The sequence below is a fragment of the Balaenoptera acutorostrata genome, chromosome 3 (assembly GCF_949987535.1).
Source record: "Balaenoptera acutorostrata chromosome 3, mBalAcu1.1, whole genome shotgun sequence".
In the NCBI taxonomy this organism is placed as follows: Eukaryota; Metazoa; Chordata; class Mammalia; order Artiodactyla; family Balaenopteridae; genus Balaenoptera; species Balaenoptera acutorostrata.
This window is the reverse complement of record NC_080066.1, coordinates 119,236,191-119,256,120: the sequence shown is the minus strand read 5'-3', so window position 1 is coordinate 119,256,120 and position 19,930 is coordinate 119,236,191. Positions and strand designations below refer to the sequence as shown.

The 19,930-nt window shown below is 33.9% G+C and overlaps 1 protein-coding gene across 11 annotated transcripts in view; it reads right to left on the bottom strand.

Annotated features, from left to right (window-relative positions):
• MIPOL1 (mirror-image polydactyly 1) overlaps positions 1–19,930 on the bottom strand; it is a 336,113-nt gene that overhangs the window by 119,922 nt on the left and 196,261 nt on the right. For 10 of the 11 annotated variants that reach the window (XM_057543812.1, XM_057543817.1, XM_057543811.1 and 7 more), the window contains one exon: positions 6,263–6,357. In XM_057543812.1, the coding sequence (XP_057399795.1) occupies positions 6,263–6,357 (95 nt within the window). Of the gene's footprint in view, positions 1–6,262; positions 6,358–17,569; positions 18,913–19,930 lie in introns of those variants that run through there. The other variant, XM_028166080.2, reaches the window with a different exon arrangement.

The window sequence follows — 19,930 nt, the reverse complement described above, 5'->3', positions numbered from 1 at the left end:
CAATGATTAAATGGCAAAATATTTTGTTAAATGTTTTTAAAAGAGAAAGCTGGGTCATTTTATACAATAAAAAAGAGCACTTGAGAGCTATACATGTTGAATTTTAGTCTTATTCTTATAACTTACTGTTAAAATAAGGCATAGAAAATAGTGAAACTCAGTAATGCAAAAAAAAATGTCCTTCTGGATACAAAGTCATACAAGACATAAAATATTTTATTAGAAATAGCCTCTGTAGTAATTTAATTGTTGTCTTATATGTCAATAAAGCAAAAACTTTTAGAGTATTTTGATCAATGATACTATTAATATATTTCCTTTGCACAGTACTTTACAGTTTTCAAAAAACATTCAACTAAATCATATCCCTGATTTTCATAATAAGCAGCTCAGATATTATTTGTTCACAGGTGAAGTAACTGACATACAGGTGCAACTCATTGGTATAAGAAGATAGTTCTTGATTCTAAACATCACTAAACAAAAAACTTAATCTGCCTCATATAAAAGGGTTATAAATTTCACAGAATGTTAGAACCAGAGAAAGCCTCAAGTCCAAGTTAAAGAAATTGAAACCTAGAAAGCATGCAGCTTGCCTACATTAAAAAAAAATCTGATCAATGGGAAAGATGGAAGAATTCAGGTACTCTTTTGTTCTTTTTATTACTGCTTTGACAGCATGGTACCTTGACACAGCTCCACGATAGTTAGTCCCTATAGAAAATATATATATGACAAAATGTTTATGTCTTTGGCCAGTCCAGTTAGCACAACTGATTAGAACATAGAACTAAGAGGTCAGGATCGAGTGTTCAACCCCTCTTGATGAGGGATTTGCATTGAGAAAAATGTTGCTTCATGGCTAGAGTTGCATGCTATCATCACTGCTGATTGTCTTATTGATGCATAGTTCTGACTAAAAGAACACAGAGTTGAATGAAAAACTATCACCATCACACACAAAAAAACAAACCCAACCAGTTCCCAGTGACAGTCAGTAATATTTCTGATTGCTAAGGATAACATATATACAGACAAAAAAATGGACATAAGAAGTAAAAAAGACCCACACTAAATAAAATTTATAAAAAGAATGTAGAAAATAAGCACTTCACCCTCTTTTTGAGTATATTTTACATGGCTTCTACCTTTATGGCTCTGTGACTTTGAAATGTAGTATATCATGAACCCAGTAAGTAGGATTTATTTTCAGTCCTGTATTCACTATGCCAAACACTTAACTATTCTATTTAATTATTTTAAAAAATACTATTACAATTATAGGAAACGTATCACCTTAAAATATGAAGCACACTATTCAATATTTTTGGTCTAGAATGCGAAATTTACCATGTTCTGAAAGGCATCACAACTTCTCACTTGGAATTACACAAAACATAAAAAAAATTTAAAACATAATCTGCTACTATTACAAATATATTAAATCCTAGTCTACTGGCACCAAACAACAGGATCTAATTCTTATCTACACAGTTGAATTTATACTTTCTGTAAGCCAAAGGAAATATAAGGAAGCACTATAAAATCAGCAAACATTGAAACTTAGGCTTTCTCTCGATTAGAAAAGAGTTTGTTATTATTATGCCTCCTGAGCTTAGGAATGCAGCACTACAGGTTTAAAGAACAGGAAAAGATCATTACTAAATACAAATCTAACTCTTAAAAGTTTAAGATTCTTCCCTGATGAAACTGTTTAGACTAATGAAGCTGTTGCAAATGAATTCAGCATTCGGCACAAAGGAGGTACTAAGATTTTAGTAATATGTAAAATTTATTTTAAAGCTTCACATTGCTATTCCTCTCCTGCTATCCTTTCTGCTTTAATGTGAAAGAGCCATCAGTTATAATGGTAAGTTTAGTATCCCTACCCATTCACCTCACTTGCCTCTGTCTCTAAGTGTGCCAAAGGACACAAAAGGCCAACATTTCCTTTTCTTAGTATTCAAAGTCTTCTAAAACTCAAAGGAAACAAACAGAATAGAGAAACCTCGTAATATCAATATATACTTCCATATTCCTTATTTCCATTCAGGGAAATGGAATGCTTATAATAACAGTAGCTCTTAGCATAACCCAGCAAAAGAAAATGATTTTTGGAAAAAAATTTAAGAAGAGTAAGGTCAGTATCACTAATTGATAGAAGTAAAGGCAAGGTAGAATAAAAGTCATCAGCATATTTTAATCTGCTCCTAACACTAATAACTGATCACATATCCTCTTCTGCTTTGGCTGCTGGAAAGTCTGAAAGCCAGACTTATTCTTAAGGCTTATTCTTTCCCTGTTTCATGGTATACATGCAAGCTGACTTACTCCTGGCTCTAGCTTACTGTCCTATTCCTAGATTTTTCTCAGTGTATTTTTTCTTAATCATTGATGAACAACTTTCTTTGACATGACAAAATACACGTATGTATGTATATGTACATATATATTTGCATGTAAAACTGATTTGAATAACTGAAAGTGTATTTTTTTAAACTTTATTTAAAAAATCCATTATCTATGATGACATACATACAAACATGCAAACACACATGAAAATTACAGAATTAGTCTTGGTTTTCTTCACAATAAATATGGAACTTTTCCCTTGTCCTCTATAACAGAGGAAACTTTGAAGAAACAAAGGTAATATCTCTATGAATTTGTTGTGTTTCACGTATGGATTTGTAACTACCATCTATTCAGGTGTGTAAGAAATATTGTTTACTTTCACTTAAAGCAGAATCTGAGATTCCAGGAAATTTAAGCTTTGTTGTTTTGGGTAATTGTCTCTCCCTTCCTAGGATTCTACATCCCAGGGATCTTACTCCTGTTCCATTTAAAATAAATTTCTGTATATCCTCACAGAATGTTCTCTATACCTTAAAAAAAAAGGAACTATTAACTGTGAGCTTAAATTTATTAACATTCACAGCTATTCTTATCTCCTTCACTCCTGTCTATAAGCACAAGGTGACCATCTTCCTGTTCAAGGCAAACCCTTCTGCAGATTCTCAATTGCATCTCTTTCTAAATTTGGGGGAATTCTGTTCTCTCTGTTGGCTCCTTCCTATGAGCCATGAACATGCTCAAGTGTCTGCCATTTTTCAAAATCAAAAAACAAAATCCTTAACCCACATTCCTTTCTTCTCAACTATCATTAACATCTTCCTTATTCAAGTTTATTCAAGGATCACTTTATAGTCCAAATTGCTATGCTTCTTTCCCTCAAATCACTCTTGAACTTACAAAAAACTGGCTTCTATACCTAATACTCTATTAAAACTACTCTTGTAGAGGTCACTAATGACCACTTAATTTCAAACAAAAAGGATACTTTTTGCCCTCATCTTACTTAACCATTCAGAAACATCTGACTTTAAAAAAAAAAAATCTCCATCCTTGGCTTCAGTGATATCATAGTTTTTGATTCTACTCTTACCTCACTGACTTCTTGTTGTAAAAATAAGTTTACCTTAACATTAGTTGAGCACTAACAACAAGCCAAATACTGTGCTAAGAGCTATACATACTTAAAATAACTCTGTAAGATAGGTACTATAATTCTCATTTTACAAAAAAGAAATGGTCTTGGAGAGGTTCATTTATATAAGGTCACGCAAGGCAGGGCTGTCAACTGCAAATCCCTGTAGCTTAACGACATCATTAGCAGATTTTTTTTAAAAAAGTAGCAGTGAGAGGGGTCCTTGTGAAGCTTATCTTTGAGCCAATAATTGTTAACTCTTTATTTAGAAGAGGTTATTTAGCTCTGTTAGATTCATGTAGTTTTAAAAAAGTCTTTGAAAGATAACTGTTTAAGCTTCATAATTTTCAAAAATCTTTCAATAATCTTCTGCAATTCAGCAAAGAGGAGCATCAAGAACTGGTATCAAGGTTTTTCAGTAAGTAATGTCAACTCTTGCAAGGTTATCACATTGCTCTCAGCATTCTCAGACACTGTCACTTTAACAACAGAGTACCTGCTGTCCTATCTCACAAGGACGGCAGGAGAGGTTTCCATAAAAACTCTCCCTATCAATGGGGTGAAACTACTACATACCATACTGCAATATCCAAGGTCTGGGCACAAATCACACATTATTCATAAGTCTTAATAAAGGGTTTAATAAATGCTTCTATTATACTACCAAGAAGCAACCCTAATTTAATGCAGCTAACTGAAGTGTGAATGTAAAATGGCAGCCTTCAAACTTGGCTGCACATGGGAATTTCTAAGGAGCCTGAAACACACTGATAGCTGAGTCTTACCCCAAGAGATTCTGAAGTAATTGGCCTGGGATGGGATGGGGATCAGGATTTTTTAGAGGCTCCTCAAGTGATTCTAATGCACAGTTACAGTTGAGAATTCACTGGTGTAAAATACAGAGGAAAGACTGTTCCATTTACTCTGTTAAAAAAAAAAAAATGGATGGGATGTCTTCAACGGCTATCAGGGTTCTGCTTACCTATGTGCCTACTGATTCTAACTGCAAGCAAATGATTCCCCACAGGCAGTCATCAAAGAAACATACTTGGTATTCGATAACCATATTAGTTTCCTAGGGCTGCTGTGACAAAGTACCCAAACTTGGGGGCTTAAAACAACAGAAATTTATTGTCTCACAGTTCCGGAGGCTACAAGTCCAAAATAAAGGTTTCTGCTGGGTTGTGTTCTCTTTGGCAGCTGTAAGGGAGAATCCTTCCATGCCTCTTCTAGCTTTTGGTGTTTGCTGCCAAGCCTTGGTATTCATGTGCTTGTAGATGCATCACTCCAGGCACAAGGCTGTCTTTACCCTGGGTCTTCATATAGTCTTCCCTCATGCTTGTGGCTCTGTGTCCAAATTTCTACTTTCTATAAAAACTTCAGTCATACTGGGTTAAAGCCCATGCTAATGACCTCATTTTAACTTGATTAGCTTTGTAAAGACCCTATTTCCAAATAAGATCACATTCTGAGGTACTAGGGGTTAAGACGTCAATATATTTTTTTGAGGGACCCAATTTAACCCATGACAATAACCAATTACTGTATATGTCAATAACATTGCTCCAAAACATGGGTTCTTCACATGAGGGTGGGGAAAATTTTTCATCTTTATTTTTCACTCTCATGTAAATACAGTATTTCCTACAATTATGAACACAGGCAACAAACTATAGTAGTATTATTAGTGGCTCTTGAGGGTTTGCGCCATAGAAACCACTGGTGTTTTCATGTCCCATTTCAGTGTTTGCAGTTATCCTCAAAATACCATTTACAGTCATCACTACTTTGAAATTACAGTTTTTAATAGACTTGCTGTTAGATCTAGTTATTTAATTATTAATATATTAATAATGTATTAATAATGGCACATGTATTTTATTTCAGTCAAACTGATTTTGATTTAATTACATTTTATGCACTTATATTTTAAGAGGGGGATCAAATTTTAAAAAAATCTTTCAATAACCTACAGCTCCAGTTAGTGAATTCTTACATTTCAGACGAGGTTTTTAAAATCTTTGTGAGTATTAAAAAATATGCAGGGCATTGTACCTCACTTTTCAAACCTTTTTTTTTTTTTTTAAACTATGATCCACTGTGAGAATATATATTTTAAATATAGCCCAAGACACAATCTTATTTCTCTCTCACACAACACAAAACTGAAACAAAAATATCACAAAACAATATTCACCCTTTCTGCACTCTGACATTTTCTATTCTATTTCTTTTCATTAAAAAATGCCAGTGTAGAAATGATTACATACAGAAATTTGGCTGCAAGAAAAAATGCCAGTGTGACCTACTGAATTAATTTCACAACTACTCTTGGAGCATAAATTAAATAAGTCTTAAAAATCCTTTAGTGGCCTTCCTTTAGAAACTTCTCACACTGTGATAGGTGAAAGGTTATTATTACTGCTTTTCATGTACTATTTAAAAAATGTACGCCATCATTTTAGAGGTGTCATTTAGATGAGCAAATTGTTCAAGAGCTAAGCAGCTGCCATTTAGACAACTAGTTAAGAGTTATGCAAATTTTATAATTCCCATTTTATAATGGGAGTCTAAACTTATACTTTACCAAATGCAGGAAGGAAAAAAGGTACAATAATTAATATTTTATGCCTGAATCATTTTGAAACTACACAAATGTCTTAAGTGAATAATGTTTAATTTCATGGAGGTATTTCCTCATTCACCACTATAAAATTAGGTAGAAACATTTCCCAAACTAACATTTATTTATGCCTAGGATAAAAAGAATTTTACCTGTAGTAAACTCGAAGTGTCTGGATTTCTTCTTCCAGTTTTTTGTATTGTTGAACTGCAGTTTCTCTGGCTTGTTGCATAGCTAACAACTTTGCCTGCAATTAATTAATATTTTAAGAAATTTAATATTGGTTTGGTACATTAAAATACAGTACTATAGTATGAATAGAAGTCTTTAATTTCTGGGAGTTTAAAACCTATCCTATTTTTAGTAGTGGTTCATAATTTCCCACAAAATAATCCAATTATATTAATAACAGAAATACTAAAGACATGAACATATTAAATTTACCAACTTTGCTCATTACTCAACTTCAACCTTATTCATCTGTATCATCAGATATATGCCTTTCTGCAATGTTTAACTTTATACACAGAATTCAGAAAGTGGAACGTGGGTTCAGAGCATTATCTAGAGATAAGCACAGTGGGTGTTTCACATATAAATTTTATGTGGTTCCACTGCCTGATTGCTAGATTTTCTTTTAACTTTATTAATAGAAACTCAGAAAATTCTAAATATGTTAAGCCATCTTTGATATTTAACATGAAAAAAAATACACAAGACTACAACCTGATTCTTACAGATATGATTTAACCTCTTCAATTCCTTTTCTGCAGAAAAAAAGAAAATCTCTAAAGGGAGAATGGCAGCAATCTTGAATGTTAGAAATGTTTTATTCAAGGGATGTTATTGTTCATCTCTGCCTATAATACTCAAATTTTAAAGAGTCTTAATCAGTTTTTCAATAGGGTTCAAACTAGTAATTTCAAAAGAATTGTTACCTTCCAACCATCATTCCCACTGAATTTCAGGCATAGTCAAAAAGAGTTATCAACCCAACTTTTAAAGTATGGTACTGGTAAGTCAGATTTCAGTTTTGTTTATTCAAAGTTTAATTTCCATGAAAAGGCTATCTTTCACTTTAAATGGTGTTTGATAGATAACACAAAGCAAACTGGTATCACATACCTCACAAACTACACTAATTGTAATAATTAAAAAGTAATCAAAAGTTGGAGGCAGAAATTCACTAATTTTGCTGAAATCATATGACTTCACTGAAATTATTTTCTTGCATAAGAATGAAGTCACAAGACAAATTGTGAAATCTGATCATAGGAAAATTAATGAGTGTAATATAAATGAACATTAGACAATGCCACTTTTCTATTTTAATAATGCAGAATTATAAAAGCATGTAGCAGTTTAGATCTTTGTATATAAAATTAGGCACTAAATTAATTAATTAGTTCTCTATCTGGGCTAGCAAATTCTAACAAAGAGTTACTTTTTAATTAAATTTAAGATGTTTGAGTGCTTGCTTCAACATGTCACATTCTAGAATTATAGATGAAACATTCTCAAAAATTATTAAAAAAGCATGTAAAGGTGGTTCTTGACGCCAATAATTAACAGCTTTGTCAGTTTTGAGTATACTATAATATGTGATTGAAATGGTAACTTGGAAGACCATATACTCAATGTGACTAATAACAAATCAAAAAGAATTGCCCAAAAAAGGATATATCACATTCAACTTACAAAACATCAGACATCCTGTTGCATGCAATTTAAGAAATATCAAATATTTGACAGGTAACTGAGAATTTGCTAAATAAATATGTGACAATGTTAAATACCTTAGATGATTATTTTGAAGATTTTGTACCTGGTACTTCTGCAAAAAGCAAACCAAAACCCCCCCAAAAACCCAAACCAAGAAACAAAACCAACAGTGTGCTAGCAGGAAAAAGTCATAACAAAGATTCTGCCTAAGAAATTTCTGCAATGAAAATGAGATCGTGAGAACTGTACTTAAATTCCTGTGCTTTGGTAATAATGAATATTTCACTTCTCTTCCTATATTTAGTTGGCTACGAAGATTTGGTGTTGCTTCATAGCAATCCACTTAATTTATTAATTCCAAACGCCTAATCTTGTATCTAGGCCCTGGTGACTATGTTCAAAGTTATTATAAACTTTCTGGCGTTACAAGCTCCTTCCGCTACTTTATCAGATATACGCTTACCTGGTCAACTTTGCCACAGTGATCCTGTTCAGTCTTGGTGGCTAGGATGAACTTCCTTCCCCACTACCTCAGGTATATCTGATCTAGATCGTTCAAACCGAGTAGTCTATCCCACTAGGCCCAGAAGAAAACTGAATCTTGATGAGGTCATTTGTATCCTGGATCCCCGTACACCAGACAGATCTAGATCCATTTCTTGGACTTCCTGGGTACATAAATCTTTTTTTTTTTTTTTTTGGCTTAGGCTAGTTTGAGTTGGATTTATGGTATATGCAATGTAAGAAAATTTAACTAACTTAAATGTGCCACTTACGTCTACTGCATTTCCTACTTCCATTACTAATATCATATAATTCCATCACATTACAAGTCAAAAATATATTCCATCTCAAAAACAAAAAATTAGCAAACAACATACTTTTCCTGTTTCTCTGTCATCATATTTCCCATATTTCTGGTAATTACTTGTAAATCTCCCACCCCTAATCTTCAGTACTACAAATCTCCTTCTGAGATTTCCAGTTACCTGTTTGTTATATATCCTTCCAGAAATAGCCTATACACATACAAGCATATATGTATATTTGCAACTAAATACATCTATTTACAATATTGATGGTACTCTTTACACACTGTTAAAAACCTTGTTTTAAATTTAAAAGAATTTTTGTTATTTTGCTTCCTATTAAAAAAGAAATCCTCCACCCCAACCCATATGTTGTACTCGCTAGCTGCATTCCCTTCCTTCCCTCCAACCCCCAAAGTGAAACACTTCCATGATTTTGGGTTCATCATTTTCAAGAATATTTCATACGTTTACTATGTAGTTATGTACTTACAGAAAATATATCTGATTGTTTACACGTTTCTAAACTTTATATAAATGATACTCTACACATTCGCAGACAATTGCTTTTTTGGACAGTATTATGCTTTTGACTCTTATTTGTATTAATACGTTTATCTATTCTGATTATAGTACCGTCACACGTTGTGAACATGTGCAGTACATTGGGATTATAGATATATTTGGACTTATTTTTACATGTTTTTCATATTTGGCATCCTTTTCCTTTGTTTCTTTTTTCCTCTACTTATACTGGATTAAAATATCTATATTCCCCTTTTTACTTACTATTTGGAATCTTTATATTTATATTCTACCTTGAAATTTTGGATAAACATACTTAAAAATATATTTTTGAGCAAAGCCTACAGTGAGTCAGAATTTCTATATACCGTTAGCCCTCAGTATCTGTGGGTTCCACATCCACAGTTACTTGATGGCCGACTAAGGGACCTAAACATCCACAGATTTTGGTATCTGTGGGGGTCCTAGAACCAATGCCCTCCAGATAACGAGGGACGACTGTATGGACAACTGTATGCTAAACATTTTACACAAGTATAGCACTTTTTAAACTTGAATTTTTAGGCAAAAATTTTATTGAAGCAAAACATGCATCACATATGTAAGTATACACATGGATGAATTTTTTAGGCAGGCTTATTGAGTTATAATTTAGACAAAGTAAAAATTCACCCATTTTTGATGTACAGTTGTGTAAATTTTGAAAAATGTATAGAGTCATATAATAACAATCACAGTCAAGGTACAGAATATTTTCACTACCCCAAAATGTTCCTTCATGCAACACTGCAGTCAATGTCTTTCCTTTACACGCAGCTCCTGGCAACCACTGATGTGATTTTCACCCCTATAGGTTTCCGTTTTCTAGAACGCCATATAAATATCATATAGTAGGCAGCCTTTTGAATTTGGCTTCTTTTACTTAACGCTTTTAACATTCATTCATATTATTACATGTATCCGTAGTTCATTCCTTTATATCACTGAGCAATATTCCATTGCATGGATGTACAACAATGTGCATATTCATTCACCAGTTGATGAATATTTGGATTGTTTCCACCTTTTGGCAGTTTTAATAAAGCTGCAATAAACATCTGCATATTGATCATTTTGTGGAAATATGCTTTCATTTCTCTTACTTACATAAACACCAAGGACTGGAATTGCTGGGTCCCATGATAAGTGTGTGTGTTTATATACTTTAAAAGTTATGTATTCTATTAAGTTATATACATTATAAAGAAACTGCCAAATGTGCTGCCTAAATTGATAAAACTTAAAAACATCTGTGCTTCAGCAAGGGAAACCATAAACAAAATGAAAAGACAACCTACGGAATGGGAGAAGATATTTGCAAATGATGCAGCCGACAAGGGATTAATTTCCAAAATATACAAACAGTTCATACAACTCAGGAACAAAAAAGAACAATCCAGTCGAAAAATGGGCAGAAAAACTAAATATGCATTTCTCCAAAGAAGACATACAGATGGCCAACAGGCACATGAAAAGATGCTCAACATCGCTAATTATTAGAGAAATGCAAATCAAAACTACAATGAGATACCACCTCACAACAGTCAGAATGTCCATCATTAAAAAGTCTACAAATAACAAATGCTGGAGAGGGTGTGGAAAAAAGGGAATCCTCCTAGACTGTTGGTGGGAATGTACGCTGGTGCAGCCACTATGGACAATAATATGAGGTTCCTCTAAAAACTAAAAATAGAGTTGCCATATGATCCAGTAATTACACTCCTGGGCATATACCCAGACAAAACTATAATTCAAAAAGATACATGCACCCCTATGTTCATAGTAGCACTATTCACAATAGCCAAGACATGGAAACAACCTAAATGTCCACTGACAGATGAATGGGTAAAGAAGATACATATACACAATGGAATACTACTCAGTCATAAAAAAGAATGAAATAATGCCATTTTAGCATCATGGATGGAACTAGAGCTTATCATACTAAGTGAAGTAACTCAGAAAGAGAAAGACAAATACCATATGATATCATTTACATGTGGAATCTAAAATATGCCACAAATGAACTTATCTGTGAAACAGAAACAGACTCATAGACATAGAAAACAGACTTGTGGTTACCAAGGGGGAGGTGGGTGGTGGAGGGATGGAGTGGGAGTTTGGGGTGAGCAGATGCAAACTATTATATATACAACAGATAAATAACAAGGTCTTACTGTATAGCACAGGGAACTATTTTCAAAGTCCTGTGATAAATCATAATGGAAAAGAATATAAAAAAGAATGTATATATACATATGTATAACTGAATCATTTTGCTGTACAGCAGAAATTAACATAACACTGTAAATCAACTATACTTCAATAAAAAACAAAACAAGGGCTTCCGTGGTGGTGCAGTGGTTAAGAATCTGCCTGCCAATGCAGGGGACACGGGTTTGAGCCCTGGTCTGGGAAGATCCCACATGCCGTGGAGCAACTAAGCCCATGCGCCACAACTACTGAGCCTGCGCTCTAGAGCCCATGAGCCACAACTACTGAGCCTGCCGCGTGCCACAACTACTGAACCCCATGTGCCTAAAGCCTGTGCTCCACAATAAGAGAAGCCCCCGCTTGCCACAACTAGAGAAAGCCTGCGTGCAGCAACGAAGACCCAACACAGCCAAAAATAAATAAATAAATTTATAAAAAACAGGGCTTCCCTGGTGGCGCAGTGGTTGAGAATCCGCCTGCCAATGCAGGGGACACGGGTTCGAGCCCTGGTCTGGGAAGATCCCACATGCCACGGAGCAACTGGGCCCGTGAGCCACAACTACTGAGCCTGCGTGTCTGGAGCCTGTGCTCCGCAACAAGAGAGGCCGTGACAGTGAGAGGCCCACGCACAGCGATGAAGAGTGGCCCCCGCTTGCCACAACTAGAGAAAGCCCTCGCACAGAAACAAAGACCCAACACAGCCATAAATAAATAAATAAATAAATTTATTAAAAAAAAAAAAATTATAAAAAACAAAACAAAACAAAAAGCATTTGTGGTTAACTATCAATACAATAGCAATGCCATTTGTTGAATGCCTTCTATGGGTTGGACATTGTACCAAGTACTTGAAATCCATTACTATAGTCTATCCTCACAATCAATCTATGAGATAGCTCCTAGTATCCCTATTTTACAGGTGATAAAACTGAGGTTCATGAACATTAAGCAACTTGTAAATATAACAGAGCTAGTGACTGACAGAACTCAAATACATATTCAAACTTATTTGGTCCAAAATACATATTTCTCCCTTATACTTCAGTATACAGCATTCTGGGATGTGTGTGTGTATGTGTGTGTGTTGTACCTTTTCTCTTTTTTTATTTCCAGTTTTATTAAGATATAATTGACATACAACATTGTATTAATTTTAGGTGTATAACATAATGATTTGGTGTATATACATATTGCAAAATAAATACCACAATAAGTTTAGTTAACATCCGTCACCTCACATGATTACAAATTTTTTTTCTTGTGATGAAAAGTTTTATGATTTACTCTCGTAGTAACTTTCAAATATATGATTCAGTATTGTTACTATGCTGTACATTATCACTTCTCCAGAACTTATTTACCTTAAATGACTGAAAAAAAATGTTGGTTAACTAATGTTAGGTTAACCTTTTAATTAAGTATCTCATTATTCCTAAACTATATCTATCGTCAGCAATGCCATCTAAATAGGACAACCATTCGTACTACTACTGGATTAGAAATGAACTACATCGTTTACTACTGGATTAGAAATGAACTACATCGTTTCCTTAGAATTTTACCTAGTAATGTGGAATGACAAAGAAAAGACTACACTATTCACATCACTGAACACTATTTGTTATGGATATTGTGGAGAAACCACTTTTATCTTACTTTAAAATCTTGTTATGTTTGTTTTTGAATGTGTTTTTAATAGTAATAGCCTGATACAGTTAAGCCTTCCTTTGGAACCTGCAAGACCATTAACAGAAATCTGTTTTTATCAGAGAACAGAGGCATTTGATCTTTTTTTTTTTTTAACATCTTTATTGGAGTATAATTGCTTTACAATGGTGTGTTAGTTTCTGCTTTATAACAAAGTGAATCAGCTATACATATACATATATCCCCATATCCCATCCCTCTTGCGTCTCCCTCCCACCCCTCCCTAACCCACCCCTCTAGGTGGTCACAAAGCACCCAGCTGATCTCTCAGTGCTACGCAACTGCTTCCCACTAGCTATGTATTTTACATTTGGTAGTATATATAAGTCCATAGGCATCTGATCTTATGTGTGATATCTGCTAAATAAAGAAACATATAGCACAAATTAAATCATGGAATCAAATAATGTTAGACCTGAAAAGGATCTCAGAGGTAATACAGTCCCCTACTTTTTTTAGGTGAGGAAACTTTTGCTAATACAACATGTTTAGGGAAACATTTGGAAATTGTTCAAGGTTTCATAGCTGGTTAGAAGGAAAGTTGGAACTAGAATAGAACTATCTGGAAAATATTGCTTATTATTAACATGTAATTAACATGTGTGTTAATTGTTTTAATAGAAGTGTTTTACAGAGTAACCACAAGTATATAGACTGTGCTACATTATTAAACACATCTGTAAGATACCTTATTAGATGTTTTCAAACAGTATGTCTAATTACACAATTGCTCAAACAATATGACTATAGCCATTCTAGTATTTGACTTTTCAACCTCAGAAGCATGTTAAGAACCTAGTAAAGAAACACTGCGAAAGGATATCTAAAAAAATTAGAAGCTACTATATCAGAAAGATACAAATTACTGATTTCAATTACATTTCCCCTTCATAGGAAGACTGGGATTGTCCACCACAGTATATTACTACAGTGTATTGCTCTTCAAAGGTTATTCCTCAGAGGTTGTTATGTTTTGTCCTCATGTCATGTCTCTCAGACCAAGGATGATCAGGTTCTAGACTTAAAAGCAGTCATATATGCACTGTCTAGTCATCTATCATCTGACCTGAGAGAGGAAAGAAATGGAAACAGAAATAAAAACATTCATAGGCAGACATTGGCCTATGAACAGTGAGCAGAAACCATGAAACAAGAGAAAAGGAGGGTAGAGAGAAGTATGCAAGAAAGAGAGCACAGCACAGTGATTAAGAACAAACTTGGGTTTGACTTCCAGCAATTAGTTCTTTGAATTATTCTATGAATAACTGAACAGGTTAGGGCCACTGAACCTCAGTTTTCTCTTTGATAAAATGGGGGTGATAATCATCATGTCTCAGGATGATTATACAATGATAAAATGAGATAACTTACCATACTATATAGCCAGATCAAAGTGAACAAATATATAAGCTGTACAATAGACACGATTGAAACTTTGATGTGAAATTATTGTGGAAATAACTTATGTCAGTAAGGAAGAGCATTGTATCAAGTAACAGGTCAATAAGGTGAGAAGGAATTGGGTTTAAAGTGTAAGTTCAAGCCGCGTGGTCGTCTAAAGCATGGTTGTTAAGGACTATGATGATAGTAAATATTTTAGACTTGTGAGCCATAAAGATTCTGTTGTAACTACTCAATTATTGTTGTAAAGTGAAAGCAGCCATAGACAATATGTAAATGAACAAGCATGGCTGTATTCCAAAAAAACTTTATTTATAAAAACAGGCAGCCGGTCCAGAGGCCATAGTCTGCCGACTATGTATCTAGAGTACCAGAGACTACAGGTTTACACAGAGCCTGCTGAATATCTGTTGGTCTTTATAAGCCTTTGGTTAATGATGTCAGATACATGGGGAAATGAAGAAAGGAAATGTTTGATTTGTCTAGGTGAACATGTTTCTGGGGGCGATGAAACAAAATACCTGTAATTCACACTGTTCTAGAACAGGTTTGCCAGGGCACATAATGATAGGAAGGAAAAAAAGGAGTTAATAGTGGTTGTATGGCAACCACGAGCTTGCATGGTAACACTGCATTGTGACAGGAAACCATCTTGTCAGTGAGCCATGATTTCACCTATTGTATATAAAGCAAAATAAATGAATTTAAAAACCTTGCAGCTTTAAATTCTATTTTCCCTGATACTAATAAAGTTTCAACAGCATTCTTTTTATTTGTGTTTGCATGGCATATCTTTTTTATATCCTGTTAACGTCAATCTTCTTTACATGCCTAGGTTTAGACGTGACTACTGTAAACAGCATAAAGGCAGACCTCAGAGATATTGCGAGTTCGGTTCCAGACCACCACAATAAAGTGAATATTGCAATAAACAAAGTGACATTAATTTTCTGGTTTTCCAGTGCATATAAATGTTATGTTTATACTATACTGTAGTCCACTAAGTATGCAACAGCATTATGTCTAAAAAAATGTGCATACCTTAATTAAAAAATACTTTATTGCTAAAAAATGCTAACCATCATCTGAGCCTTCAGTGAGTCGTAATCCTTTTGCAATAGTAACATCAGAGATCCCTGATCACAGATAACCATAACAAATATAATGAAAAAGTCTGAAATAGTGAGAATTATTACAATGTGACACACAGTGAACAAATGCTGTTGGAAAAATGGCGCTGATAGACTTGCTTGACAAAGTGTTGCCACAAACCTCCAATTTGTAAAAAACTCAGTATCTGTGAAGCGCAATAAAGCAAGGTGCAATAAAATGAGGTTTGCCTGTATTTTTTTCCAGTCTAAAAATCTTTGTCTTTTAACTGGGACATTTGATCGTTTTACATTTAATGTAATTACCTCTAGATTTGGGCTTAAGTATACATTCTTATTTTGTGCTTTCTATTTGCCCTGCCAGTTCTGTTACTTTTTTGTTTTAAAATTACCTTTTCTTGTTATATTTTGGGTTCTTTTATTATCACATTTCTCTTCTTTATTTGAACCTAATACTTCCTTCACATTCTTTTAACGGTTATCCCAGAAATTACAAGACTCAAGTTGACTTATCATAAATCTAATATTAATACTCCTGGACAATGAGAGGACCTAAAATCCTTTAACTCTATTTACTTTCCTCCCAATTTATTTGTTACTGTTCTTTAAATGTATTATAATTCATCTTATTTAGGTTTGAACCCCAAAGGACATTATTAATATAATTTTCTTGAGTCAATGTGCATTTATACTTGTCACTTTTTTTGTGTTTCATTCCTTCCTGGTTGGAAGGTTCCTTATGGCAGCCGTCCTCAACCTTTTTGGCACCAGGGATTGGTTTCGTGGAAGACAATTTTTCCAAGGACTGGGGGGTGGGGGGAATGGTTCAAGCGGTAATGCGAGTGATGGGGAGCAGCAGATGAAGCTTTGCTTGCTCGCCCACTGCTCACCTCCTGCTGTGAGGCCTGGTTCCTAACAGGCTGTGGACTGGTACCAGTCCATGGCCCAGGGGTTGGGGACCCCTGCCTTATGGAATCATGCTCCTTCTATTTAAAGAAAGTTTCTTTAATACAAAGCTGAAAATGACTAACTCAATTTTTAGTTGTCTGAAAATGTGTTATTTTCATGTTTTTTTCTTTTTTTGGAAACTGTATGTGATTCTTTTTCAGATTTGCCTGGTGTTTCCTAGAATACACTGTGGCTTATTCACATAGTTGTGATTCATAATCTATTTATTTAAATATTCATTGAAGCATTTCGTACATAGCTATTCTATATTCTACAGATGACTTTATTGTGTTTGTGTGTTCTCTTTTTGGGTTTGTTGTGTCTGTTGACTACCATTTATAATGGTTTTCTTTCTCATGTGCTTGATTGACCTTTGTTGTGCATTCACATTTTCCAGATAATAATTTATGGGAATTGTGCTGGACTAAATTGGCGATGCCTTTCTCTCAGGAGAACTTGTGTCTGTTTCATCAGGGAGTCAGTAGGGACAATTCCTAGATAAAGTTCAAGGAGTCTGGATTAATGCTGCAGTTTCTGGCTCAGATTGGGATCCCAAGTGAAGATCAAAGTACTTCTATAGATGTTTGCCCCTGGTGTAGCTGGGGTACACTTGTTTGCTTACCATTGGAGAGGGGGATGTTTCTGGTTCAACTCCCAATTTTTTGGTGAAGTAAAATCTTTGGAAGCTTTCCTCTATTTTTTGTGAGTCTAGCAATGCATGAATTAGATTTTGTCCAGGACCTGGCAGGTCAGCAGCAGAACGGTCACCACAGTATCTTTTTGCCACACTTCAGGAAGGAAAAGCCTATATTGAAATTTAACACATATTATGCAATCAAAAGTAGACCAAACTGTTTTTATAATTTAATGTTTGGAATTCTCACATTTGGTACATTAACTGGATTTAATTATTTTAATAGTTTAATAATTTTCCTGAATTGCTTTTCAATAGAAAAGATACAAGAGAAGGTTTCAGATTGCCACTTGCAAGCCCTTCTCTGAGAACAACCCACTGTGTGGCTATCCAGTCTAAAATCCAAATATATGAAATGTAAAGTAAAATTTTGAACACAGTCACCCTAACAATATTTTCAATATCATAACTTTTAAGCTCTGTATTAACTAGTGTGACATGATTAGTATTTCTTTTGCTTCCTGTCTTTAAACAATAGCCTCTTTGTTCTACAATAAACACAACATAATATAAGAATGAAAACTATTTAAAACAGTTTAATGGTCAGAATCACTACAGCAGCTAGCATGGTTCAGTTGAGTGATAAACTGTATCATAAGCTTGCTAGATGTCTGATTTCCAATAACTGCCACATATTCTAATTTAACAAATACTTACGAGTTATCATAGTCTTGCTTATTTTAAAGGGGAAAAGTATATATAAGTAATTATTTAATTGATAAAATGTTGAAAAGTAGAAATTGAAACATTCCCCATTAACTACCTTTAACAACGTGAATCCTTCAGGAAAAAAAATTCCTTGTGGTGGGAGAACCACTTCTTAGGAAATTATTTACTTAAACCTCTCAGGTTTTAAGGTTATAAATAACAGTTAGTGTCAGAACCAGAATTTGAGTACAGAACTCTTAACTATCCATTAAATAAACAATCCTGAGTCTGTGCATTAACTACTTTGCTGACCTCTTCTCCAACTTTTAACAAGCTGTTATATCCTATTGTGATGACTCTAAAGGTAACATAGTTTACTCCAATTTGTAGCTCTTTTTCTGTTCACTGTCATTTATTTTAAAGTCTTATTTTTGTGCTTTTATTTTTAGTGTATGATATCATTCAATTTTTAAGCCGTAAGTAATTTAACATATTTAATTTGAACCATTTCTTTGTCCATTAATTCAGACTGTGGAGGCTCTATCTTTTCCACTGAATGAACTCTATCTCAGAAGATACTACCTTGATCTTAAATTTGTTGCTAGTTAGATCCCATTAGATGTCTGGCTCCCAGGACTTCTTGACTATACCTCTGAAAGTCATTTATACCGATATGTACAAAACCACTGACCATCTCATTGGCTTCACTAATAATCTATCCATCATTTAATGAGATTTGCTTCTTTTAATGTCTAGAAAACAAGTTAATCATGCAGTATTCATAGTCTTCAGAGACTATCCATTAAATTATTGATTTTCTGTCTATCACACCACTTGTTCTTGAGGTTATTTCCTCTGGAAAAAAAAATTATATCCAAGAAAACACTTAAAGCAGCAGCTGGAATGTGAGTTCCCCCCAAAAGTCCATTCTCCTTTCTCATGGCATGATACATTCCTTTCACCAAGCTTGCTCTCTCTGGTACTACCTAAGAACATGAGCACACAGAGAAAATTAAATTCTTATTTAAACTCAAGATGCAAACATTTCCCAAAATGACAATATTCCCCTCCTTTACAGGAGTTGTAAACATTTCTCTATAGGCCGGTGCTCTTCTATTTAGTTAGAATTTTAGTCAGCAGTATTTTGTTTATTTGTTCAGGATCGTGTATGTTTTTCACTACATCTATAATACACTTCACCACCTGAACACCTGCTGAACTAAACTTAAACTTGTCCTGCCAGCAAGAAATTTTGAAATTATGCAATCTGCAATTCAGTCCATGGCAAGCACTTGGGTAGAATTTCTTCTATACCTTTCAACATACCTTACAACAATTAAAGAACTGCCTGCGTAGAAATATTGCCAACTGAAAAGTTAGTGAAGCGAGTTTAATCAAGTGAACTTGAGTAACATTTTTGCTAAGGAATTTTCTAATACTCATATTAAATGAGTACCGTAATCACTGTCTATCAGATTAATCTTAACATTAATCTAAAATTTTATGAATGTATTAAAAGGAAAATCAGTATGATCATGTAATCTCTAATTAATAAAAATATCATTCACTGTAAAGTTTTTATATATATAGGCTATAAAGAAAATGTAAGACTATGGAAAAGGCTACTGAAAAATCAGCCATGATAACTGGAAAAACATATTCTTATACAAAGGAAAACAACATCTTAATAAGTTACATTCTACATGGAAATTTTTAAATAGGTAAACATTAATATGTAACTAGCAAAAATTACAATTATATAAAACATAAATATAAAGCTTTATAACCAAGGTTATATGAAAGATATTTTTACTGAAATAGTTCATAATTAAATAAGAGTACCAAGAAATTTCAAAGAAAAGAAATGTTAATTTATAAGTCTCTCATTTGTGAAACCATTTTACTCTGGTTTCTAACACTAAGCCAGTAAATTTCCTAGTCATCTTAAAAATCAACAAGAAATCCCTGAAGTTATCTGAATTAAAGACGAAGTTTTAAAAAAGA